Raw genomic sequence first — 26,288 nt, 5'->3', positions numbered from 1 at the left:
AATTGAATGAAACTGAAATTTTGAAAAATAAGTGTCTGCACTGGCTCAAGTTTGTGTACCCTCAGCTGTGACCAGTCTCAATGCTACAGGCTATGCACAACATCTCCAAAACCAAAGAAGAAATTATGAGGGAGGTTTAGTGATGCTTTCTGTGTTTAAGACCAATATCAAAGAGACAAGCATGAGATACAACAACTGATGCTTTTAAGAGCCTATTAGCCTAGATGCAGAGTCTGAGCTCATTCTTAAAATGCAACTTCAGAATGTCCAGATGCCTCAAAGAGTTGATGCTGTTTGCTTTCAGTACATAATATTGGCCACACGGGTGCAGTGTGGAAGCATATTTTGCTACACTGTCAGACCAGCGACTAAGTTTGAAATCTGAAAGTACTGCCTTTGTACTATATAGAAATGTACTCGAATCGCAGCAATATGCAATTTGTATTTCTTCTGTGTGACACTAGACCTTCAACATCATATCAGTGTGTCGAGGCAGCACCAAGTACTTACAGTACATGTTGGATCTGATGCCCTCTCAGAGAGTTGGAAAGTATATACTGCACATTACACTGTGCTGCAAGGTTTGATTTGCTAATGTCAAGATTTGCTTACACAGATTCCAGGATAAGAGGAAAAGAGAGAGACTGTGTGAGAGAATGTGAGTAAGAAAACGAGACTACGAGCAGTTTGTTGCCAAAAGCCAGTCACTTACACCAAATTAATTCAGCTCTTTGCAGTTGCTGTGATTGTTAGATAAATCGATACTTGTTCATTAGCCTGGAGTAGCATTGAAATGAAACATGTTTGCCTGTGTGTAGGCTAGTAATGGGCTAATGATGAGCCAAACTAGATATTGTAGACATCACCTAGCCTGGAGAGGGAATTAGAAATAGACAGATAGAATAGCTGTAATGATGAGTATCAAACGCCTCCTAGGTACAAGGTAATCACAGTATGTCATTACCTGTAAGTGTATGTGCATGCTAAGTGAATCACTGTGCCTAGTCATAGATCATTTTCCTACCTCTGTTTTTTCTCTCCTTACATTCACTTCATCTTGGCCCTCCCTTTTGCTCCTCAGGGTTGGTCCAGGTCACGGTGGCTTAGAGAGCATACCAGTACAGGACTAGACTTGGGCTCAACCCAAAAGACAGAGTACTTCTTGAGGTAGCCTACAGCTGACCTGTTTTTTACCACAAACAAGGACCAGGGCAACATCTACATTTAAACATTTAGGCCGGATGTATCCAGGAAGTGTATGTTTAACCTCAGCGCTACACACGCCCACTGGAAATTCCACAGCATTTTTTAAAATTCATTTGGCACTGAGCAGATTGGAAATCCCAATTCTAAAGAGAGTTCCAGCTTGCTATTAGCAGTGGGCCGCATCTCCAAAAGACCATGGTCTAGTGGCTCAGAGAGGACTGGGGTCGGTTTTCATCTTCATCCACCCAAAAATCTGATAATACATCCAGCCAACAGCTATCCCACTGATTACACAAACAAACATGGAGAGAAGTAAACAGTCAGATAGGCTGCTTTGCTTTGCAACAACATGGAGCTCTGGTCATTTGACAAAAGAGCAATGTGCATGATACAAATGAAAGGAAATTTGAATTTAATTATTGTGTATGAAAGCTAGATATCTGGATTCCCCAGGGGAGCACTCAGTGGAAGAGATTATACCATGTTGATGGTGTGGAGAAATATTGATTTGAAACTTGACCCAATAAAAGCTGTTTACATGTATTTGATAACATTAAAAAAGAATACAGAAAACAAACATACAGTATGAAGGGAGCCATTCATAAGTGCAGTAACACCTTTTACTGCACTGTAGAGGACAGGCTTTCAGTGCGTAATAGCCATGAGTAATTTGATCCATTGGACCTTCAACCATATAGCTGTTACAGTGCAACCACTCAATAAACCATCCTAGTCTTGGTAAAGTCACCCAGGGACCTCTTAAGAAGTGGCAAAGCAGTTGAGACCAACATAGTGGTGTGTAATTCCAATCCAGCTACACAGCCATAAACAGCCATATTTCATTGGTCCACAGTGCCTGAAAGACAGATATACCAGCAACTCAGCACAGGTGTCATGCCTCAGGTGAAGTCCAAGACAAAAACTGTAAAGATTCATTAATGTTAAGCTCTTGGACACAAATGTTTGATCTTGGCTGAAGTGACATAACCCTGCAGTTAGTGTAACCAGAGCTAATAACCTGTGGACTGTTTATATGTGAGAGTGGAACCCCACCATTAATAGTAAAAGGAAAGGAAAGTAGAAAAAACAACTCCTACATAAAATTCAGTTTATTTTCTTTTTCCAGACTTTTTTTAGACTCAACTATGAACTTAACCTCTTGAAAATCTCAGAATGGAAAAATTGCTCTTTATTTGAACTGATCACAAAAGGTAGATTTATGCAACCTGTGACAAGGGGTTGCAAGTAGACACTAGGCTACTTTGTTTTATGGGGGGGGTCACAAGTCAGAAAGGTTGGAAACCACTTCTTTAGGTAACATACCGTAAGATCAAGTTAAAGCCACAGAATTGATATTCACTGGGAATCTTTTACATTCACATTCCCATCTAGAGAAGGACACAGTTTGATGAGCCACAGATGGATTATTATCAAGGAAAAACAAGTTTAAAGAGTTCCACACCATCTCATGATTAGTCATGCGGACACTTCCCATGAAAAAGGAGCGGTTGGACAGTATGAAATCATCAAAATAGATTCCAAGTAACTTCAAAAAAGAATAGATGAGATTGCGGGGTCCAGCAGCTGACTGTGTTGTTGATCTTGTTTAGAGTTGCCAACATGACTGCGGCGCCTATGCTGCTCTTTATATTTCTGACCCAGGCTGACTCTGCTTACATCTCTGACTCATCACTCAATATAGCAGCTTGCCAGGCTGCAAAGAACCATGACAGAGGGCCCACTGGGCTACTGGCCAGGTCTACAGAATCACATGGCACCCTTGAGTCAGCTCTTAAATAGATTAACTGGGAGCTTCACAAAATTTGGACAAATAATTTGAAGTCTCTTCCCTCGAAACTACAGTCAAAAGTTTCAATTTCAGCAGTGGAAACCAAAAATCCAACCTTTAATAAAATAGAACAGTTCTAGAATTTTTGAACAACCTATTTTGAGTTTTTCTAGTAGTTGAACTTGGGATAACTTTTCTCAAAGTCAGTCTCATTATCCATAGTGTCATAGTGTTTCTGAACATCCATTAGGTTGGAGTCTCACTGGGACAAGACTGGCCACAGAACTGTTTCATTTCCAAATCCCCAAGCTGCCAGCTGGAACAAGGAAGAGGTGAGGTCAAGAGATAGGAGGAGGCAGATAAAGAGGGGGAAAAAAATAGAGCTAGTGGGAATAGAGTGAGAGTAAAATTAAGCCAAGACCGCACGCCCCAGGTACTGCTGAGACTTCCAAGAGACTGCAGCTACTGGTGGCGTTTAGCGTGTTCATGTGGTAACCAGCTGGGTTACGAAAGACAGCAACAAGAGGAGAGAGAGAGAGTGTCGATTTAATACTATAGAGTTTGTGGTGGTGGGCAGTGAAATCAAGAGGATTAAAGATGTCTTGAACTGAAGACATGGCCTCTTGGTGGACTTGGAGAGATTGCTTAAGAATGCAAAATAATAGGTGGGGTGGGTGGGTGGAGGGTGGGGTGGAGGAGGGAGAAATAGAGCATAGAAAGAAAAGCACACTGTTTGAGCTTGCCTGCCCTACAGATGACCTCTCCTGATTTGCTTGCTGTGTCTCCTTGTGCATTTTATGATCTAAGTATTTCCATGCTAATAAAGTTGTCTTTGAAGCACAGCAAGCTGCCAGGCGTTTGGACATCTTCTGTGAGAGCTACCACAGATTTTGCCTGTGCTTCATAGCTTATGTATAAAATATTTATCTTAACTGTTTTTATTGGTGCAAACAAGTCAATCATTGGGAACAACAAGCTGTGGGTTGGAGGGTTTGTTGTATGGCTAATGTCCGAGTGTTTTGTGGTTATACAGCACTGTATGTTGACATTGCATTACTGGGTATACGCTTGTGCAACATTTGCATGTGTTTGCACATGTTCATGTTTACTGTCCAAGAGACAGTATGTGCACATATGTCATGCTGATTAAATGTTTGCAAAGTGGCTTTTGACCAGTTGCCTGTTAATGTGTTTAGTGTTGGTAGAGTGAATGGCTGCTAAGCTCACAGCGTGTGAGAACAGTCTGGCCTTTCAGAACAAAACCTCCTGTTCAGAGTATTTCAACATGTCCAAGCCGTGCTCGTAAAGTTAGCTGGCTACAAACATCTACTCAACCCCTCCCTTGCTTTCACTACAGGCCTCACCCGGGACTTCAGGTCCTCTTGTTCCAGTGGGCAGGAAGACGAGGCTGTAATGCTGTATTTTACGATGTTATGGGCTTAATGGTATGGAGAGCAGTATATGTGACATGTATATGTTTTCATCTTACGTGAACATGTGTCTCTTGATAAAACTGTCAAATTAGCAACAGACAATAAAATAGTCACATTCTGAAGAAATGCATATCTGAAAATGTCATGTATTAAAATAAGGGTTGCTTTACTGGAATCAACCAATGTGGGTAGTATATGTGATATTAGTATTGGCTTAAAACATATTAGTGCATCTCTTCTGTTTAGACTCTGCTGCTGATGCTGTCTTTAATTCTGTGTCCAGTACAGTGTATTCTTTGTAAAGCTCTTGTTTTGTTACTAAAATATGTGCTAACTCTTCTAATCTCTGTTTATGTATAAACATGTTTGTTGTACTTGTATGTGTGAAAGAGAGAATAGAGAGAGAATTTAATTAGAGAGAGAATGTTTTCATAGTGCATACTTATTGTCCATTTATTTTTTGACAGAGGGCCGACAGAATCAAAAAAAAAAAAAAAAATCACAGTAGACCTCAAAAAGAGAGGGATCTATTTTAAAACTCTAAGGCAATTGCTGTCTCCTTGACCTCAGCACTGTTCATGTTTTACAAAGTGTTCCACATATGCAGTAATATTCAGTTATTAACGGTAATATTAATAGTAGTAATCTTAGGACTTCTCTCTGAATAACTCGACACATGTTCAATCCTGTCTACCCACAAAAGCCGGGAGGGTGGGGAGAGGTTTTTTATTACTCATGATGAACCATCAATTTGCTGTTTACCCTGACAGCAGTATCACCAGCGCCCTTCTCATCAAAAATAGTACCACCCACAACGACAAAAATACACACTCTCTCACACAAGAGAACAACCTCACATCTCCTTTCAATCATTACTCATTAACACTTTTCCCCTCCCGGTTTGCTCTCATTCCAGCGGGTTTGTTTCAGAGGAATCATTCATCCAAGTCAGTTTACATACAAATATGTAATCGCATAAGCAAACTGAAATATGTTCAATGTCTAATATTTTGGCTAGGCATAAGGAGCTGTAGTTACATTGATCTAACAAATATACTGATATATAAACTGACTGGTGGCTTTTTAATTGTAATGGCACCTTACACATACACGCAGTGTTCTGGGATTTATTCACCTTTCATTGTTGTCAAAGATTCAGAAAGTGGTTGCTAGTCTTCCTAGGGGCCACACGAATGAGTACTTGTCTTTGATGCCCGTGAGTCTTTAAACAGCACAATACAAGTTCAGTCTTTACACAACTTACTGGGCAACATAGATATAACCCTCTAATATTATCCTATTGATACATTGCATCAAGGCATTGATCAAGTAAACTCATGTTTTTTTGTTTGTTTTTTTTTACAGAATTTTCAGCTTTTGAACTAACACAAGATAATTATTGATTGTTATTACAAGGGCAAAGATCCAAATAAACTGTGTACTAAATTAAAATTCCTGACACAAAATGTCAAGCTCCAAGCACATCATGTAACCTTCCTGTGCTGTTTAATTCCAGTGTGAATCTTGAAGCACATCAGAAATATCAACAGAACCTACTTTTAATCATCTCTGAGATGATGTACAACCAGTTCTCTTATTGGCAGATACATTTGGATAATCCCATTAACCACTGGGATCCTGGCAGAGGTCTTTGCAGACAGTTTTGCAGCGTGAATGCAATTAAGCAAATAGACCAATTAGAATCCAACAAGCCTACCTGCTACATGTTTATTTTATAGTCTCTTTGGGTCTTCTTGTAAGACTCCAGTAATTATGGTGCCGTATGTTCAACTTTGGGAGGTTTAAAAAATAAGCTCTGCTCAGAAGGTTAAGTAGAACAAGAAAGAATCTAGTTTTAGTTTTACAGAAAGACAGATGTATGGAGAAATGCAAAGATGACCCTTACCTATACTTAAGAAACAAACACACGAAAAATTCTAGCTAATTGAATCCCTGGTGACTGTTGTGGGCTCTTTAAGCCTTCCAGCCAGATCTCGGTGATCAGTCAAGAACTGAGCACAGATGAAAGACAACCAGAATCTACTTTACCTGGGGCCATTCTACTAAACGCCCCCTCACTCTGGCATTAGCTAACCTTCTGTATACCCCTCATTAAATGTTGACATATCCTTGCAATGTTATTATTCATGCTATAGCATAGCTTTGTTTTCAACACTTGAGCACACTCAAATGTTTTTTTCTCTGCTATATCCCTGTACACTTCAAGAGATTAATATTGAATTTGTGTTTTCTGACTTACAACCCATGAACATTCCTGCAAGCCGTCAACAGATCAAGACAGTTCAGCTTGCGGTCAACATCAGGGAGTGGAGGTCACTGCTACTCTGTGCTCCAGGCAGAGGGAATGACGAGAACAGACAAAGCTGCCTTTAGGAAAGTGCATCAATTGGGTATTCACAGTGGAATGAGTCAGATCTATAGAGAGAGTCGGAGAGCTATGAGTCAGAGGCCAAACATGTGTAGGTAGTCATTTTGATTGTTTGTTGAAGTTGAACGTGTGAGACCACCAGAGGAGAGGAGGTCCTGTTGATTGCAGAAAGCTGTTATTAATTTATTAGCCACACAAGAGAGAGAAAGATTATTTGGGTGCTGCAGTCTTTTATTTTTCTTGTATAGTCTTCTGCTCTACGTTAACTTTAATTTGGTAGGACATGCTGTAGGACTATAGTGAGAACTATTTGAAATAGTATGTTATTGCCATTGGCAGTAGTTTTATCATAACATCTGATGTTATGATAAGACTGCTCCAGATCTGTCCCGAAATTTGCAGTATTAATTGTCTGTCTCTCAGGTACACAGCCCTGGGATGTCCAGCTGTGTCAGTTGTCACATCCTCTGTGTAATATCAAACATATCCTGCGATGAAATGTTCCACGCCTAACACACTGCAAAACTCGCCCTGACACTTCCCTTTCATTAGCATCCCATCTGATGAGCTCATTTCCGAGCCAACACTGTTATCCCAAGCCAAGTCTGGAGACAGACACGCTCACGCTCCCAAACACACAAGCCTTCCACTTTCAACCACTGCTTAGGGAGCTGTTTGATTCTTCAATTAATCTTTTATGTCAAAGGACGGGGAGTTGAAAGTCCAAAAGCTATCGATTGTTTCCATCTTGACAAGAGAAGATTCAGAGCTGTTGGCAATTAAGAGCTTCAATTGCTGTCAAAGCAGACAGTGGTTTGTGTCTTTGGTTGGGGTGGGGCTGGGGGGGAGGGACTGACTTTGCAAATACACTAAAGTGAAACAAGTGATTGAAGGAGGAAGAAGAAATAAACAAGAACGGGATGCAAAGTAATGTGTAGCGGCAGAAGGTTAAGCAAGAAAGTTTTGCATTTTTATGGGCTCTCTGTAAAGTGCTGTTTCAGCAAGACGAAGGAGCACAGACCTTATCAAGGCATTGCTTAGATCACAGGCCAGAGATTCTCAAGTTCAGCACTTTTATGATTGCCTCCACTCATATTCACATGTATGCATATAAGTGTGTGTGCATGCACAATGCACGCACAACACAAATGCACGCATGTACCCATATCCATATAAACATACTCACTTACACCAACCATAATCACTTTATCAGCCTTGTGCTGCCTTGTGGAAGCATCAATTGATTTGATGCCAGCACATGTCATTCCTCTCTAACGCTGTTAAATCCCCCACGCATGGAAGATTAACATCAACATATAATTCTCAAATTAATTTGGGTAACAGTATAATAGCTGTGGGAATAAAAAAAAAATTTTGTGTGCAAGGCAAGCCTCGCAGTTTATAAGCCAGTCTGCGAATCTAAGCCTGCTATATATTATCAAATGGTTAAGATCATACAAGCAGGCAATATAAGTTTCCTTTGGAGGTTGTTGATGCTTAACTTTGGGGCCAGGGTGAGGAACACTGATACCTGGGAGGATCCCAAAGCAGGAGGGGGATGAGTGTGTGTATATGTACAAAAACTCTAAAAAAGGGAGAGTTACTGTAAGACAAGGTGAATGGGTTTTTACACTAACAGCCGTTATCGCCAATAATAATGCATTTGAAAGTACATGTACTTTCAGTTTCTCTGTAAGGCAGGGTAATTTTTGATGAGCTTCTAGTTCTGTCAGACTGTTTGATGTCTCATTGTTTCCCTAAAATCAGGAATAAATAGCTTCGAGGATGGTTTTAGTCACTAATTACTATTCTGTTCTTTACAAGAATAACAGTCATTAGTCAGTTAGTGGTTACTGTCTAAATTAGGAAAAGTATTATGACTAATTTCCTGTTACCAGCCTGTCACTTTCAGTTATTAGTAACAGTTAATAAATGGTTATTTTCAATAGAGACAGTATTATGAAGAAATAATAAATATCAGTTACAGTGTGTGTGTTATTAATCCTGTACTGATTTTCCTAGCAGGACTTGGATTTCAAACACAACCCTTCAGTACAACCTTGCTTCACGAAATATAGAGGCACAGCTGCCTTTAATATATCATCAAATGCATGCTCAAAACAATAAATCGTAATGTAATCCATTTCCTTCAAATTTTTTACCTTTTAAAACTATAAAATGTTAAATCAATTAATTCTGGAGCCTGAAGTGTGGTTCGCCAAGTCATATTTTACTTTTTTGTTTTTTTTCCCAAAACAACTTTTGTGTCTGTGATTGCACAATTAAGACACTTCTTCTGTAAATCAGGGATGCTGCTAAAAATGTTAGCCTCCCTGACATCAGCTCGACATCAGCTCAACAACAGCTCTGACAAAATCAACAGCTGTAATCCCCGCCAAGCTCCAGGCCCACAGAGCATGCCAGGGATTAAGGGGTCCAGTTCACCATTTCTCTAAATTTCATTTTTACAAGGCAATGTTCAGTCATATTTGAATTAATGAATCATAGTAGCAATGAATGATTTCTGACCACATTTGATTCATTTGATGTGATGTTGATAGAAAACATATTGCACAATGGAGTCTTTAATGTGCAACATGCTCGGTGTTTCATCTTTGACAAATGAGTCCCTAATGGTTTCTAGTTTATGTTGAACACGTTTTCTGGTACAGTAGGAAGACTTTAAATACAGACTTTGATGGACTACATAATGTATGTTTCTGTTTTGTTTTATTTTATTTGACATAAAAGCAGGATTACATCTTAGTTTATTTGTCAAGCGTAGCACAGTAAAGTCCAAGATGTATACTGTTTAATTACACATGGTTATATACAACAATAAAATATTAAATCTCACAATAACAAATACATACAATACTAATACTATACTATTACAAGCAGAATAACGTAAAATTAGGGTTTTGTCAAGCAACAACTTCTTTTCTTTCTTTCTACAGCTAAAAGGGTATCTTCCTTTATTTGACACCAATATCCCCCAATTTTTCTCTAAATACCTGACTCCCACACTCCCACTTTCTTTTTCTCACAGCTATACTGGCAGAGTGGTAGGAAATGGTCTACACGCCCAGAGGCAAAATCCAGAGGTCAAGGTTCGCAGCCCAAACCCTACACTTGCTGAGGTCAAGGAGAGGATGGAGCGCTTCAACCAGGTAGGATGACCTTTGCTCAGCATGAGGACATTGCATCACTAATAAAGTTCATTTTTTGAATGTACACTCACGCACCCATATGTACAAAAGCACCTGTGTTTCAGTGTGTAAAAAAATACAGTGATAGCCTAATAGAGGCACTGAATCATGTGTTTGTTCATCTATATATCACACATAATATGTGGGTGAGTGCCAATACAGGCCAAAACAAAGGAGGCGTAATGACATTACTGATTGGCCTTATTGTTTATCTGCTTCATTTATGTGGATAACAAGGCTCAATTAAATCTTTTGATCCTCAAGAATGAATTCAGATTTCAAGGTTAACTATGAAGTATTATGTAACCAACACTTGGTTAGTTTTAATTGATTGGGCTTTTGTCTAATTAATGCTCCTCAAACAACATAAGACATAGTCAGAAGAACTGCTGAAATGTCTTTGCCATTTGCTTCAAATCCAAAGACTTGTTTTGAGAGGCAGATATCAAAGTTAAATGAAAAGGATAGATGATGAAAGGGAGACAGCGACAAAAAAAAAAAGTGAATTACTGTGGAAAGAGAAAAAGAGAAAGATGAGAGGCGGGAGCAAAAGGTCAGGAATGAGTGACAGATAGGCAGAGATGATACAAGCAGCTTCAAAGTGACACTGTTTGTCATGTAGATGGGGTTTAGGGCTGAAAAGGACCAAGAAGAAAAGAGCCATTTCACACAGTCCCTAGAGGCCATTTGAGGAGACAAACGGACCAGGATTTGGTTCCCCTCTGCCTGCCTGCCTTTTTGTTGCCCTGAAAATTATGCCCACAGATAGTACACCAGCCATCTCGCTCTTTTTTTTTATCTCTATCTCACTCTTTCTTTGCTCTGTTTTTAACCTTTCGGTACCTGTTGATTGCTGATTTCTGATGCCTCCGTGTAACACACCTAAAATTTGCTCTGTCTTGCTTTGTCTTTTTCTAATTTGTCTTTTGTTCTCTCTGTTAATGCATTCGTGTTTTGCTTGTATTCCACTCTATAGCATGACAGTCCTTTATCCTTATCTGCACACATCCCCTTACCTTCATCTCCATCTTTCCTCTCTCTCTCATCCATATGTTATTTTCCCGGCTCTGCTCACGTGTATCTTGTATCCTGCCTGCCACTGACAGCTCCAGATCATTTCTGTCAGACCACAACATCCTATTGTGCATAGTGGCTGTCAAGTACCCCGTTGTCATGGTAACTATGCAGAATTGAGCGTGTGTCCTGTTGACATTTACAGGATTGAAAGGACTACCTTGAATCAAGACCAGGTGGCAGAGCTTGGCAGAGCTTTGTGTTTGTGCCAGATAAGAGCAAAGGATCACAGTGTTAAACTGCATAATGTAGTAGGCTGTCCAAGGTATATTCAAAATAGTTAAACATCCACAAGTGGAGGAATACATTTTATCACAGACAGCTTTGCACAGTGGCAATAGGTATACATTAAACTGTAAGGAAGTAGCAGATTTCCCAAAGTGTTTGCTTGACACTAATTTCTGAATACATTTTAAAGCTGATAACTTCTGACTTTTCACCTGTGACTGCCTTGAACGTTTGGTCACTATCCAAACTGATTTATATAGATCAAAGTGGTTTTGTTCAGAATTAGATCCTGTGCCACCATACTTAAAAGGCTAATACCATTTCACGCTCAATAGACCTTCGACAAGCTTAAAGGCACACTCCATTTTGTTATAGCAGCCTGTAGCACTCCCAAATCCCCCAATTTCCTCCCACATCACTGTTATGTTGACGCTCAACTGTGAGCGCTGGTGCCAACATCAAATATCAACAGTGACCAAAATCAGGGAGCATATCTTTAAGTTGTCATACTTAAGCTTCTTGCAAAATGTTACTTTGATAGGTAGGTAAAAGTTAGGAACAGGATTTTTTAACCAACTCATGGTTTAAAGTGTGGTGTCGTTCTATTTTCTGTCTATGTCTTTGTCTATAGACTCAGTAAGATAATAGTCATTTAAATATAACACAAGACAAATATCAACATACAGATGTCACGTGTCTTGTTGTCTAGTTCAGGGTCGTCATTTGTCCACAGCTGTCTTTATGCAGGGCCCTTAACAGATGTTTGGAAACAGTAAGTACCATTATATAAGAATCCTCCACGTGGGCAAACAAAATAAGTTTCTTTCCTGATTGGTTTTGGCAAGCCCACCTGAATCCTTTTCCAAATCACAAACTGTACTGGAAACCCTTGGTACCTCAGATATTGACTAAACTCATTGGCTGTGGACATGAGCTCCATAATCTGTCAGGAACATAACCATCAACAACATGACTATCACTGTTCAGGTTCTAGATCGGGTCTTGATGCCAGTAGAGACTGCATGTTGGTTTCAAGTCCAGGAGGTGGAAACAGCACTCTACAATTGTACTAATAAAAAGGTAATGATTAGCTATGTCTATGTGGATATTGTGAGATGAGTAGTTTTTTGACTTTTTGAATCAGGTAGGAACAATCTCCCATATTTTACAGTTTTAAAATAATAGAGGGAGGCAGGAGAGTCAAAGTTTTCCTGAGATCCCTTCATGTTACAAATGCTGTGTTCTTGCAGGTTTTGGAGGAATTAAACCAAATGTGTTGTGCACAGTGGGTAGTTCAGGGGGCCTAGGAGTATGGCGCATTCCCAGTAAATACACACAGCCGGAACAGCTCTGCCTATTTAGCAAGTTTGTAATCTCAGCAATCTTTGAGGTAACAGTGAAGTGCTCTGCATTGATCAGCAACACCTACAAATTCCTGCTGATATGTTATTGCTAGTATGTTGAAAGAGCCAGTAAAATATTACTGATTACATCAATAAATAAATATATTCTTTAAACATCTGATCCGTGTTATTGAACAGCAGGAATTTTTCAATGTTTGGCAGCCTCACACTGAGTATAAAAAAACCTGACAAACAAAAAGCTTAACAGAAAGAAACATTGTTAAATAATGCATTTGCTGAGATGTCTCGATGGACTAGATAAAATCAAACTGTCTCTGCAGTTGTTAATTTTGGTTCTTTTGTGTGTGTTTTTTTCCTGTACTTTTATCTTTGCGAAAACCTCTTTGAGTTGCAGATGTTCACAGTGAAGACATTTTTGAGAAGTGAGATCTTTCAGGTTGGGATTTGAAATTTGTGTATATGTTAGAAGTACAATTAGGCATCTCTGTGTATTTGTCTTCTTTCATCCTTGGAGCTAGTCATTTTCAGTGAAAATCCAAAAAACCCTGATAAAAATAAACACAGTTGACTGATTTTAAAGTGCATGCATATTCCCTTTTTTTGACTAAAAAGGTATTGCAGGTATTTCAATGAATCTCTAATCTGAGCTTTTCCAAATTTGAATAGCCTCCATTTCCGGGATTAATGAGGTTAAGACATGTATATTTTTACCTACCAGAGAGCAGTTAGACCCAAAGCACTGTGGCACTAAGAGGATTTAGAAATTGCTGCTGATGTATCACAGACTCTGACCCCTCATCTATCCATGACATTCTCCTCTTAAAGCACTCAGAGTCGCATACAAAATGAGTCTGTGTGGGTGTATGTGTGTGTGTGTGTGTGTGTTTGTATGCACACAGGGACGTACAAACGCACTGAACATATGATTGATTTACACACACGTCCTGTGGCAGACAGGTTTGCAAGTGGAGGCAAGAGGATCATACACAGTTACACATCCACAACAATATCATCTCCATGTTAAGTCAAATACGTAAAAGCTGGTAATAACACATAAACACACACAGGACAAGCCTAATTTCTTGACCTCCTATAAAATGGGCCATTAAGTGAGTAGGCCAAGTTACGGTCCTCCCCTGTGTGTCTCCTCTGACTATCCTCTTTCCCACTCTCGTTCTCTCTGCCTGTAAATATTGCTAATGTGGACATTAAATGTTTCAAAGTGGATTTTTGATTCCTGGCCATCAGTCCAGCTGTTTTTGGGTGGGGACACTTTTACAATGGTCTATCTGTTTCCATGTTGAGTATTAAGACCAGATCATTTGTCAGTTTCTCAATCTGCAATTTGGTAAATGCAAAGTCAGTGGCAACATTCAGTGCAGGGGAAAAACATCTAGACAATCATTCTCATGCTTCTATTTCCCTCTTTATTGCCTCTCTGAGACACTCACACATTCACAAAAGCACAGCATCATTAGAAATGGTGAAAGCTGCAGCAGATAGAGAGTTGGACATACTCCAGCATGAAAACCCGGTACACAGAGGCCAGTTGTATGTGTGATTGATGAGATTGACTACTGCTTTGCTGTCTGGTTTGGCCAGTGGCCCAGCCAGGTTCCACATGAGAGAAGTCTTACTTGTGTTTAACACACACTCACCACATTCCCTCTATGGATCCAACTGATCCTTGGATCTATCAGATACTGCAGGGACTTAGACTTACTGTGAGCTCTTGTTAGTTCAGACAGTTTGTTGATGCTATATAGAGGACTACAGAAATAGATTAATGACATTTGTTCTGTTAATCAAAAGAGACTATAGGTTCAGTTGTATGAGTCACCCATAGTTCACTTTGTGACTTCAATATGCCTTCACAGTATATGTCTCTTTTATTGCACTGCCTGCAGAAATCAGAAAGGGCTTTTAGCTTTAAAGAGTTAGTGGAGGGCAGGGATGAAGAAAGAGCTCGAGCTGAGCTGGTAGCTCGTCACAGGGAGGGGACAAATTCTTTCTACTTGAAGAAGATGATGGAGTTGGCCTTCACTTGAGCTCTGCTGCTCTTTTCTGCTGCTGCTGCTGTAGCAACAAGTCTGTCCAGTGGTCTTTTGTTATCTTGGAAACCAAACTTCATGAACCTTCTCTAATTTAAGCATAACATTTTTGCCATTATAATTAAATGCAAAGCTCATAAAACTCCAGTGAACTGTGACTGTTTTTCCACACTGGGTCATATTTACTCTCCTCTTGGGTTTCAGGTCTAAGAAAACAGAGATTCTTGTCATCTGGAGAAAATATGCAACCTGTTTTGTGTTTCTGGCACAAAATTGTCAAAATCCCCCAAGTTATAACACCATGTTCCAAGGGTTATCTACAAGAGTGATTACAGGCTCCTGTGGTGTCATATATTTAGAAAATATTATTGAGTGAGGGAGAGGTTGTTTGTCAGTGAAATTATAAAAATGTTCTTGGTTAGGGTGGATATTGGCACTGATTTCTTGATTTGATTCAGTTGTGATTCTCAAAGTCACGATTTGATTAATTTAGATTTGTTTTAATGAGTTCAGTTCAATTCTTGAATAAGATTTCCATCAAATGAATACCAATGTTGCATGAATATGAAAACACTTTATCCTGGGAACTTAAATTTCTTATTTATTTTATTTAATCCTTTATTTAAACAGGTAGTCTCGTCGAGATCAGGATCTGTGAGACCTGTGTACAAAAATAAACATACAATTTAAACATAGACAGATGCACAGGTAATTCACAGACACACATTATACATTTTTCAAAATTAAGAAAAGCAATTACAAGTGTGATTGCAAGGACATAAGTACAACCTTTTAAAATGGATTACAGATGGAAATTAGCTAGTAGCTAAATCTGGTACAAGGCATATTTTCTCTTTGTTTGAGATTAATGTGTTTTGTACATGGTCCCTGATATAAATAAATGTAATAAACAATAATAAACAAATGTTCAAGTGAAAGAAGAGAATGTTATCATATTTTTGGAGCTCATTCCATTGGTATGCAGCATAATATTTGAAACCACTTTCTAAGTTCAGTGTGAACAAGAGGTACAGCTAATGCCAAAATGTCCTGAGAGCTGACGTAGGGCAGAGATAACTAGGCAATTTTTGAAGTAGAGCCATATAAATACACAGCATACAATGCTGATCCTTTCTGTTTGTTAAGGCGGACCATCCAACCTTTTCATATAAGATGCAATGGTGTGAGTGAGAAATATATCACTGTGATGAAGCGCAGTGCACTGTGATGCACTGAGTCAAGAGGCTTTAAGGTGGAGGGAGAAGCATGCACCATAATCAAGCACAGACAGAATTGTAGATTGCACAATGGTCTTTCGACTAGCAGAAGAGAAACATGATTTGATTCTATACAAAAATTCAATTTTGACCTTCAGTTTGTTTGATAGGTGTTCCACATGAGTCTTAAAAGTGAGTCTGGTTTCCAGACAGAGTCCCAAGTATTTATAATTTTCAACAGTTTCAATTCCAGAACCCTGAAGGGTTTGGATACAGTATGTGCAGTTGGCTGGATACTCTTAGGTGACTTTAAGAATAGCGTACATTTAGTTTTGCCAGAATTTAAGACAAGCTTATGTTTGATGAGAGAGATCTGAAATGTATCAAACACAGACTGTAGATTTACAATGGCCAGGTTAAGAGAAGAGCCAGTGGCATATAAAATAGTGTCATCTGCATCAAAATAGACATTACTATTTGGGCTTGCAGAGATGATGTTGTTTATATATATGGTGAATAAAACAGGACCAAGAATGGACCCTTGTGGTACACCTATACTAACCTTAATGGGACTTGACTTGGAACTGCTGGAAACGACTGCCTGAGTTCTATTTGAGAGATAGTCATAAAACCATTTAATGGATTGTTCATCTACTCCAATTGAGCATAGTTTTTCTAATAAAATATCATGATCAACAGAGTCAAATGCTTTACATAGGTCTATGAAAAGTACAGCACAGTGTTGATGATTGTCCAAGGCTTCAATAATATTGTTGAGAACGCAGTGCAGCTGTTGTTGTGCTATGACTTGATCTAAATCCTGATCACTCTGGCTATAATATATTTTTGACTCTAGAAATGGTCTTAGTTTAGAATTTACTAGGGACTCCAGGATTTTTGATTTTCAATTTTGAGATCAGACGGTAGTTATTTAAGTCACTAGGATCACCACCTTTACATAATGGGATAACCTGTGCAGATTTTCAGAATTTTACCCGATGCCAATGATAAGTTAAAAATGTGAGCTAGAAGTGCTGCAGTTAAATCAGCACTGAGGCAGAGGAGGGAATTATCTAAATTATCTTCACCCTTAGATTTATTAGGGTTTAAACCAACCAATTTACTGTATGCCTCACCTCAGCTTACTGATGTAAAAGAGGATTTATTGCCAGAGTGGACAATATTTGGTGAAGGACCTGCAGATGGAGAGCTTAAGGTAGTAGTAGTGAACTGTTTGTTAAACATATGGCCAGATGAAATGAAATAATGATTAAAGACCTCACACATATTTAAAGGGGACCTATTATTCTCATTTGCAGCTCTATATTTTTATTCTGGGACTCCACTAGAGTAGCTTTGCATGATTCACAGTTCAAAAAACTACTTATTTATCTTATATTGGCCTTTTATGCAGCCCCTCAGTTCAGCCTCTGTCTCTAACAGGCAGTCTTAGCTCCTTTCTCTTCAATGCCCCCCTCCCAGTGAGCCCACTCTGTTCTGATTGGCCAGCTTTCCGGAAGCCTGCTAAGGCACAGCCATATCAGAGTTGTGTTAAGTTACTGCTGATGAAAACCCAACATTTCCTGCTTTTGCCTCTTAATATTAAAAGCTTTTTAATAACTAAATAATGGGAGACTTTTATCGTGAAGAATTTACAGGAAATGAAACATGTTCCTCATCGAATTAGCATAGTTTCATTACTAGTACTAAAAACCGGTCGACACAACAAGATATGGAGATATTTGGAGCTATTTGTTCAGCAGATCAGTCAGAAATAAAGTAGGGAGGAATAGTACAAGCAGAAACAGTCACAGTGATGATAATATTTGCTGAAGAGCTGACCAACAACCAGCATGCCTCCAACAGGTAAGCTATGTAAAACTTAAGGTCCCCTTTAATTTGTTTGTTATGATGTGGTTTTCAAAGCAGATTTTAGGGGGGAGTGAGGGAGGAGAATTATTTTTCAAGGATTTGATCATTTTCCAAATTTCACTTGCATTTCCAGAGGTATTTGCAAGCGAGGCCAAGTAGAAGTCAGATTTGGCTTTTCTAATAAGTCTGAGACAGTTATTCCGTTGGTGCCTGAAATTCTGCCAGTCGGATAATTGGTAGTTTTGGCTGTCTTCCAAAAGGCATCTCTGACAATGCGAGCTTTGGAAATGTTTGGGGAGAATCAAGGATTAGAACGGTGTTTTACTCTAAAATTTTTTATAGAAAGCATGTTTATTAAGTAAGTTGTTAAAAATTAAGTACGTTATTAAAATGGTTAAAAGTTAGGTCAGAGTCAGAAATGTTTTCAGTTTTTTTCAGGGTCAGAGTGATAAATATCATTTTTTTAAAAAATGCTCATAAAAATGTTTAAAGTTCCTTTTCTTTATTATGCAAGGATTGATGTTAGTTCTGGGGTTTCGGATATTTCTAACAGATGCAATTGGGCAATGGTTGCTGATGTCTTGAGCAAAAACTGCACTAGTGGGGTACTTAAGTGGATTGTTTGTTAATGTAAGATCTATCATGGTTGATTGAAAAGGATTTGATTTGTTTGGTCATGTAGGACTAGAAATTAACCGATGTAATTTATTAAGCTCTAAGCAAAGTTCTTGTAGTCTGGCTGAGTTGTCTGAGTTTTTTGAGAGCTAAATTCAAATCACCCAAAATACCTTGCTCAGAATTAACATGGGATGATATTAATTTGGCAATTTCTTCCAGGGCCTCACAAATTTGCAGATGGGGGATGGTTAATTCCAATAACTGTAAAATGGTCATTACCTCCAGGGCAGATGTCCAGAACAATATATTCAAAACTCTTTGGTTGTGTGACAGCAGCAATATGACAGGCCAATAAAAAGTCTCTGACATAGATCAATACACTACCTCCTTTTGATTTTCTGTCAATGCAAAAGATATTGTAACCATCCACAGGTATTTCCAAATCTGAAACTCTGAGTAAGCCAAGTTTCAATGAGGACAGAGATGTCAGGGCAGCACTCATTTACCAATTGAATGGGGGGGTATCTGTAAAGATACAAAATCGATATCATATGCATAAAATAACACACAATTGAGTGGGCAGATACACATAAATATCCTATATGTCACACTCATCCCCACACCTTTAGTTAGGCCAATGTTTACAGCAATCAGTAAGAGTAAGTATAACTGTATTTTAAACCAGTAACAAGTATTCAATCAACCATATAACCCTCTTTATGTACATGTATCTCAAATAAACACATAACTCAGACCAAAATCCTTCCATAGGTGGATTACAGAAAAAAAAATCAAAAGTGTCAAAGTTTGTCACATCAAAGCACAGCCCTTTGGCTCATCAACAAGATGAAAAGTATTTGACACACCACTAAAGCTAAAAGTCTCTGAAACACCACTGGGACCAGACGGATTGCCTGAATACACACATTCTCCCAGGTAGGTGTTTCCCTTCCCACAGTAATTCCAGTCACTGCTGCACTGATGACTGCTGGGTGAACCTCCTCACTGCACTGGCTCATGTACCTGTCAATGTCTAGGGGTATACGTGACAGGCCATCTGCATCAGTGTTTGACTTTCCTGGTCGATATTTGATTTTAAAGTTAAAGTCTGCCAGCTCTGCAACCCAACGATGACCTGTGGCATTCGGTTTGGCTGTGGTGAGGACATAGTTGAGAGGATTGTTGTCTGTGTAGACTATGAAGGATGGGGCATAGTACAAGTAGTCTCTCAACTGCTCACAGATGGCCCACTTCATAGCCAGGAACTCCAGTTTGCCAGAGTGCATGTGGTAATTTTTCTCTGCTGGTGTGAGAGTTCTAGATCCAAATGAAATGACTGCTATCTTCCCGCCTTGCCTCTGGTAGAGTACAGCTCCTAGTCCATCCTGTGAGGCGTCACAGTGGAGAATGAAGGGTTGTAGGGTTGTGTCATAGCTAGGTAGCCAAGTACGGGAGGGGAAGAGAGGCAGTCTACCAGGTGATTCAAGACAGCCTGGTGGTACTCTGTCCAGCTGATTGGAGTGCGGGAGGCCTTCTGTCCTCTGCTTTTGTTCTCTCTCTTCCTCTTCCCTTTTGCTGGTGTTGTTGATGGTGGTTCTGTGGCTGGCATGTCAGAGAGTAGGGCATATAGAGGCTTTGCTACCTTGGAGAAGTCCCTGATGTATAGACGGTAATACGAGATGAAACCCAACAACTTTCTCAGTTCTCCAACAGTGGCTGGTCTCTTCTCCTTCAAGGCCCGAACAGGGGCTATTTCTTTGGGGTCCATGGTGTAGCCGTCACCACTGACCATCTTTCCCAGGAATCGGACCTGTCTCTTGAAGACCTCACATTTCCGTGGGGCGAGCTTCACACCATGCTGCTGATACCTCTGCAACAAATTGTCATCAATCTCGTAGGCCTGCCAGACATTTCTCCATACTCCTCTGGAACTCGGCAGGTGCAGAGCTGAGTCCGAACGGAATCCTAACCCACTGGTAGAGGCCCCATGGTGTAATGAAGGCAGTCAGTGGGCGGCTGTCTGGATCCAGAAACCCTTGATGGTATGCCTTCCCCTGGTCGAGGACTGAAAACCAGGAACTGCCACTCAGTGAGTCCAACATGTCTTGAATGCAGGGAATGGGATGACGGTCAGGCAAAGACTTATTATTCAGCTCACGGTAGTCACGGCAGAGCCTCAGACTTCCATCTTTCTTACGGACACACACCACTGGAGAGGAGTATGGTGACATGGATGGTGTGATCCAGCCTTTGTTGAGGAGATCTTGCAAGTACTCCTTTACCTCTGCATGGAGTGGTTTGGGGATGGAGATGTAGGTTCTCTGCACTGGAGTGGGGTCACTCAGACTAATGTGCATATTGAAGGAAGGTATGCAGCCAATGTCATCCTCATTGTAAGAGAAAGCCTCACACTCCTCATACAGGATCTGTTTCACTACCTCTCTCTGGGTCTCTGACAGGTGTTCAAGTTCAACTGGTGGGTGCCATTTGGGTCTTTGGCCTTTGATTGTACTGTTACTGCTCTGTTGTTCTGTACTCACTGGGCTCACTTCCACTGCAGAACAGGTTTCTTGGTGGCTGGTAGTAGAGGGGGTTGTGTGGGAACTATTGGCAGACAAGTTGGCAGGATACACAGCTTTGACTGCCTGTAGGTGGCCCACCACAGTATGTTGGTGAAGAGTGATGGAGTGGTTGATGGTGTTGGCTATGGGTATAGTGATGGTGATTTTCCTTCCATCTTCTGCCTTCACCAGGCCCTCTGTCACTTCCAAGCCCTCTGGGAGTGGATGCAGGTCGCTGACTGTGAAAGGAACCTCCTGGTCTTTGTCTTTAGCTCTTAGGTGGGCGGGCACTCGTATAGCTGTCACCTCATTGGCTCCTAGGATGACTCTCTTCCTCCCAGTTCTCAATACACTCATCTGGTCTCAGCCCGGTCAGGCATCTGCATGAGCTTGACGACCATTTTCGCTGTCCTGGCGGTGACAGAGAAGGCAGTACTCACAGTATGGATGGTCTCATGGTCAACTCTGGATCCAGGGTTTTGTGTCTTAACCATCTCCTCGATAACATAGAAGCCGATGATGGGTCTCTCTGCCACACCTGGATCACTAGACACAAGTATGGGGACAGTGAGAGCTTCCGTTTCCTTCTCCCTGTTGTAGAGCTTAAATTCTACCTCCACCCATCCATTGAAGGGGATCTCTGTCCGATTGGCAGCTAAGCCAGTCAATTGCTCAGGTCCCAGGAGTTCTTCAATGGACCTCAGTATGGTGTGAGGGAGATGTTCAGCTCTCCAGGCCTCATTAATGACAGTGGCTTGAGCTCCACTGTCCCACAAAGCTTCCACTGCCACACCATCCAGCTTGCAGTTCACCAAGCACTGCTTCCCTACTAGACTAACCAGCTTTTTCCTGCATGGTGACTTGATGTAATTGATGTGGGGGTTAAGTGTAGTCAACAAGGAGTCTTTACTGGCAGACTGTTGCTGTTTGTGCTTGGCTTTGTTTACATGTATCTCCCTCCCAAGTATCTCTCTCTCTGTCTCTGGTCGATAGTGGGACATGTGGACAGGAGCTACTGATTGTCCCCTCTCAGCAGCCCATTCCCGTTTCCTATCATTCTCAGTTTCCTGCAGCCTCTGGAGATATGGATAGGCTCACCACAACGGAAGCAGTGGTTGCACTCCTCTCCTCTCCGTGCCTCTTGACATATTTCACAGCCTCTGGGTCTCTGCCTATTCATGGGTCTGTCTTTCCTTGTAGGCTTGTAGGTGGAGGGCTCGTGGACAGGTGAATGGTAAACAGAGGACTGGTGGATGGAAGGATGGTAGGTATATGGACGGTAGGTGGACTCACCCCTTGCTGCATGGTTTGCTGTTGTTTCCATGGATGTAAGGAACATCTGTCTCACCTCCTGGATACCAGCTTTGAGCTCCTCCATCAGCTCCTGGGTCTTTGGAGGCTTCTCACTGCTAGGTTGCTGAGGTTGAAGCTCCTTCACCTTTGCTGTCACGGGGATGGGTTCCTTCACAACAGGTGTGGGTGGGGTAGAGCTGGTGAGTTCAGCCTGGACCTCACAGACTCGGGCTCCTCCGTTTCTGTTGCCTCTCTCCTTCCAGACTTGCAACTTCACTGAGCTTTTCTATGAGGATTTCATCACTCACATGGATGTCATTTAGGTAGGGCCTCATTTGGAACTTGATTGCATCACAGAGGAGCCCTGTATCAATGGCACGGAGGAACTTGCGCTGTACCAGGCCTGGACTGTAGTGCTCTTCAGCCTCTCCCTCACTGGACTTCCACAGCATTTTCTCCTTTATATCGATGGCCCTGAACACGAACTGCTGTGGAGACTCTCTGGGTTCCTGTGTAATATTGGTAAGCCCGTGATATAAGTCAGTAGTGCTTTCCTCCTTGTAGTGCCCTTTTAAGATGGTTTTCAGCACTGACAAGGTTAAACCACTTTTTATTTCCAACATGTTTCGTAGGTGGAGACAAGGGGTTACTGCTCTGATTACTGCCTCGACAATCTCAGCTTCAGAATATCCTTTCCGGAAACCTGAATCAATCTGATGGATGAGACTGGTGTAGGAAAGCTTATCCTTCTGACCTCCCTCTCCTATTTGTCCATTTATCTTAAACTCTCTCCAGAGAGTGACCTCTGGCATGGGTAGGAAGTATGGTGTGCTGTGCCTGGCCTCTGACTGTTGATGACTGAGAGAGGCTAACTTGTCACCCAGACTGTTGATTTTCTCCTCCAGGGTCCTGTGTGCCCGATCCTGGGGGTGCTCAAACTGGAATGGCTGTTCGGCAGAGTGGTCTAAGTGACTCTGTTCAGGAGAAATGTTAGTGTCCTTTCTGTTTCTTTCTCTCACCTCATGCACATATAAGAGAAGATGTCTAAGGTACTGACAAATCCTTTCATCGTCACTTTCCTTTTCCTCCATTTCTTCCAGTTCCCTCTCGATAATCTTGATGAGAGTTCTCTTTGTCTTACCCCCCTCAGCAGGAACAGAACACTTCACATAATCACATATGTTCATTAGCTGCGGTGGCTCCAACTGCCACATCTGAGCACAGATCTCATCCATTAAATTATCCATGTTTCCTCTGGATTCCTCTTACAGGTGTTACTCTTACAGCACTGATGGTAAGGATGATGGTGTGAAGATCTGGTTCGTCTCACTAAAAGTGGCTCTTGGTGATCTTGAACTGAAGAACTCACTCCGGGGCTGACTTGCCGAAATATGTTGCACCCACGAATCACACAGGACTCAGGATGAACATATTTGTTTAAAAAAAAGATGGATGGTCTTATTCTGAAAGAATAAATGAAAACAAACAGTGACTTTGCTGGTCTTCAGTAGCTTCACTCTTTACTAAGTGTAACTGCCAACTGAAGAACGCAGCGCCAACCAACCGTTTATACACCCAGATTTGTTCTTGTGCCTTTTCTCAAATCAGTTATGCTTTAAATTGAATGGGAGGGTATCTGTAAAGATACAAAATCAATATCATATGCATAAAATAACACACAATTGAGTGGGCAGATACACATAAATATCCTATATGTCACACATGCATGAAATCACAGGAGACTGAATATTGACCTTTACAAGATTATTTGAAACAGAACCATTTCGTTTACAATTCAAGTGAGACTATATATTCCACAAAGAAGCTATTTCATATACATGACATATATGACATGATATCACTGAAAATAGACTTGTGTATGTTGCAATAATAACGTAATAATTTCTACAGGACAGATATTTTATTCACTGTGAATCCTTAACGGTATCTTACATAACAAGTAAACACAGTCGAAGAAAAGTCGAAGATGCAAAGACCAATCTTGGGATTTTAAAAACAATACTATATTATTCAACTGAAAATTGCAAATAATCTAAAAATCAGTTCAATCAATCAATTCAAATGATGACTATAATGTTGGGTGTTCATGGTGAGTGACCTGGTGTGGTATCATGTGAGCGGCATCTTCAAAGCCTTTTGTTTCTATGTCCCAGCAGCAGCCTTCACTATTTACTGGCCCTCACATCTCACACAACAAACTTTTCATCAGTTAGGTAGCTGTTGAAACATGCTCTCTGAAAACTGCTGTTGTCACTCAAACTGTCATACATTTATTAACAACATCAACCTAATTTGCCTGACAGGATCCAAAGTTTGTTCACATGTACATACATCACACACACACACACACACACACACACACACACACACACACACACACACACACAGTGCCTGGCAGGAGCAGGGTGTGACAGCCCAACGCCACAGTGTGTTGCTGTGATAGATTGACTCATTAGGGTTATGTGAGGTCAAGGCCAATAATGTGTCACTAACGGTTAGTAACACAAGCAGCCTGTACTAACTTGCTGTGCATGGGTGTGTGGCTCTGCTATTGTTTAAAAACATGTTCAAAGCATTATCCAGACCTCTTGGGAAATGTATTTATTTATTTTCAAAAGCTCATGTGATTTCTGTTTTGAGATTACACACTGATTTCCTTGAAATTAGGTGGAAAGTTAGGCCACTGGCTAAGAAAAACTAATTAAGTTTTGGTGCAGATAGCGCCACCATGTGGTCACTTACACAAAGCATTTTGTTTTATCTCATAATTTCTGAGATGTAGAGAGAAAATTTTCCTGCATTTCTTGGTTCAAGACAATCTTTGAGTGTAGGCCAGGAACACTTCTGCCTAAACAAATTTTCCAAAAACTCCAAATTCTTCTAGGAGTCATTTTGTCTGAAGCTGCTTTAACTTTCGAAAATTTTGATGGTGCTATAAAAATATAATTAATTTAAGCAGCCTAACTTAGAAATCATGAGTCTAATTCACTTTTCTTTTCCAGACAGGAGTTAGGATGGCAGCTAACAGCCAATAAGCATGATTGTCTATCTCCATGTGTATACTGAGGCACATCCAAGTTCAGAAATACAAAATATTTTCTATCATTAAAATACAGTGAATTGTAGGATTGTGCAAGGTGGTGGTCAGTGATCCATTTAGAATAAAATTTCATCTTTTTGTTGTCCATAGTGAAATATGAATTTCACATCAAAAGGTCAACAAAGCAAGAGTCCTGGCTGTCAGCTTTGTATAAAGGGTTTTTATTGGCTTCATCCTTAACCATGGAAAAGGACAACAGCAGAGAAGTACTTGGCTCACTGTGTTGTTAAGCCTTTGAAACTGATTCAAATGTGAATCAAAACTCATTTTCCATGTTGTGGATGGCAGTGCGGCTTTTGCAAAAGTCCAGACTCAGTCCAGAACTTGCTTCATCTGCCAGTCAAAGACGCTGTTAATTAAGAACTGGCCATAACAGGCACTATTTATCCACACAAACAATACATTATATCTGTTCCAGAATCAGACTGAGCAGTACACATACCAACATTTACTTTTGTTAACAGCCTGTCACTCTTCCTAGAATGCTCCGTCTCTGTCTGTCCGTCTGTTACTTTCTTCCACTCTCTCCGTCACACTCATACTTGAGGAAATACACTTTTTTTTCTCTCTGTCTTTTGGCCGCCTTTCCTTGCTAAGGCAATCTGAGATGTAGAGAGAATTGCAGCCATTTCCTCTGAAGCCAGGGACATATATAGACACACATGCATATACACACACACACACCACACACACACACACACACAAACTCACATACATGCTTATACTGTGTCTCAGCTGATATTTGTTTTACACAAAAGCATTACAAGTCTGTACTGTATGTGAGAGAATGGAGAGAATTTTAATTTAAAAGCTGAGAGGACATCTGCAGACTTTTAGAGATTACCACTGTCACTTTTTCCTTC

At 40.5% G+C, this 26,288-nt stretch overlaps 1 protein-coding gene across 8 annotated transcripts in view; it reads left to right on the top strand.

Moving 5' to 3' along the window:
• gpc5c (glypican 5c) overlaps positions 1-26,288 on the top strand; it is a 120,300-nt gene that overhangs the window by 69,786 nt on the left and 24,226 nt on the right. For 5 of the 8 annotated variants that reach the window (XM_044369410.1, XM_044369409.1, XM_044369408.1 and 2 more), the window contains one exon: positions 9,867-9,987. In XM_044369410.1, the coding sequence (XP_044225345.1) occupies positions 9,867-9,987 (121 nt within the window). Of the gene's footprint in view, positions 1-4,352; positions 4,751-9,866; positions 9,988-14,947; positions 15,147-23,575; positions 23,746-26,288 lie in introns of those variants that run through there. The other 3 variants (XM_044369411.1, XM_044369413.1, XM_044369412.1) reach the window with 3 other exon arrangements.

The sequence above is a fragment of the Thunnus albacares genome, chromosome 12, assembly GCF_914725855.1.
Source record: "Thunnus albacares chromosome 12, fThuAlb1.1, whole genome shotgun sequence".
NCBI classification, from domain to species: Eukaryota; Metazoa; Chordata; class Actinopteri; order Scombriformes; family Scombridae; genus Thunnus; species Thunnus albacares.
This window is presented reverse-complemented; position numbering and strand designations above follow the sequence as displayed.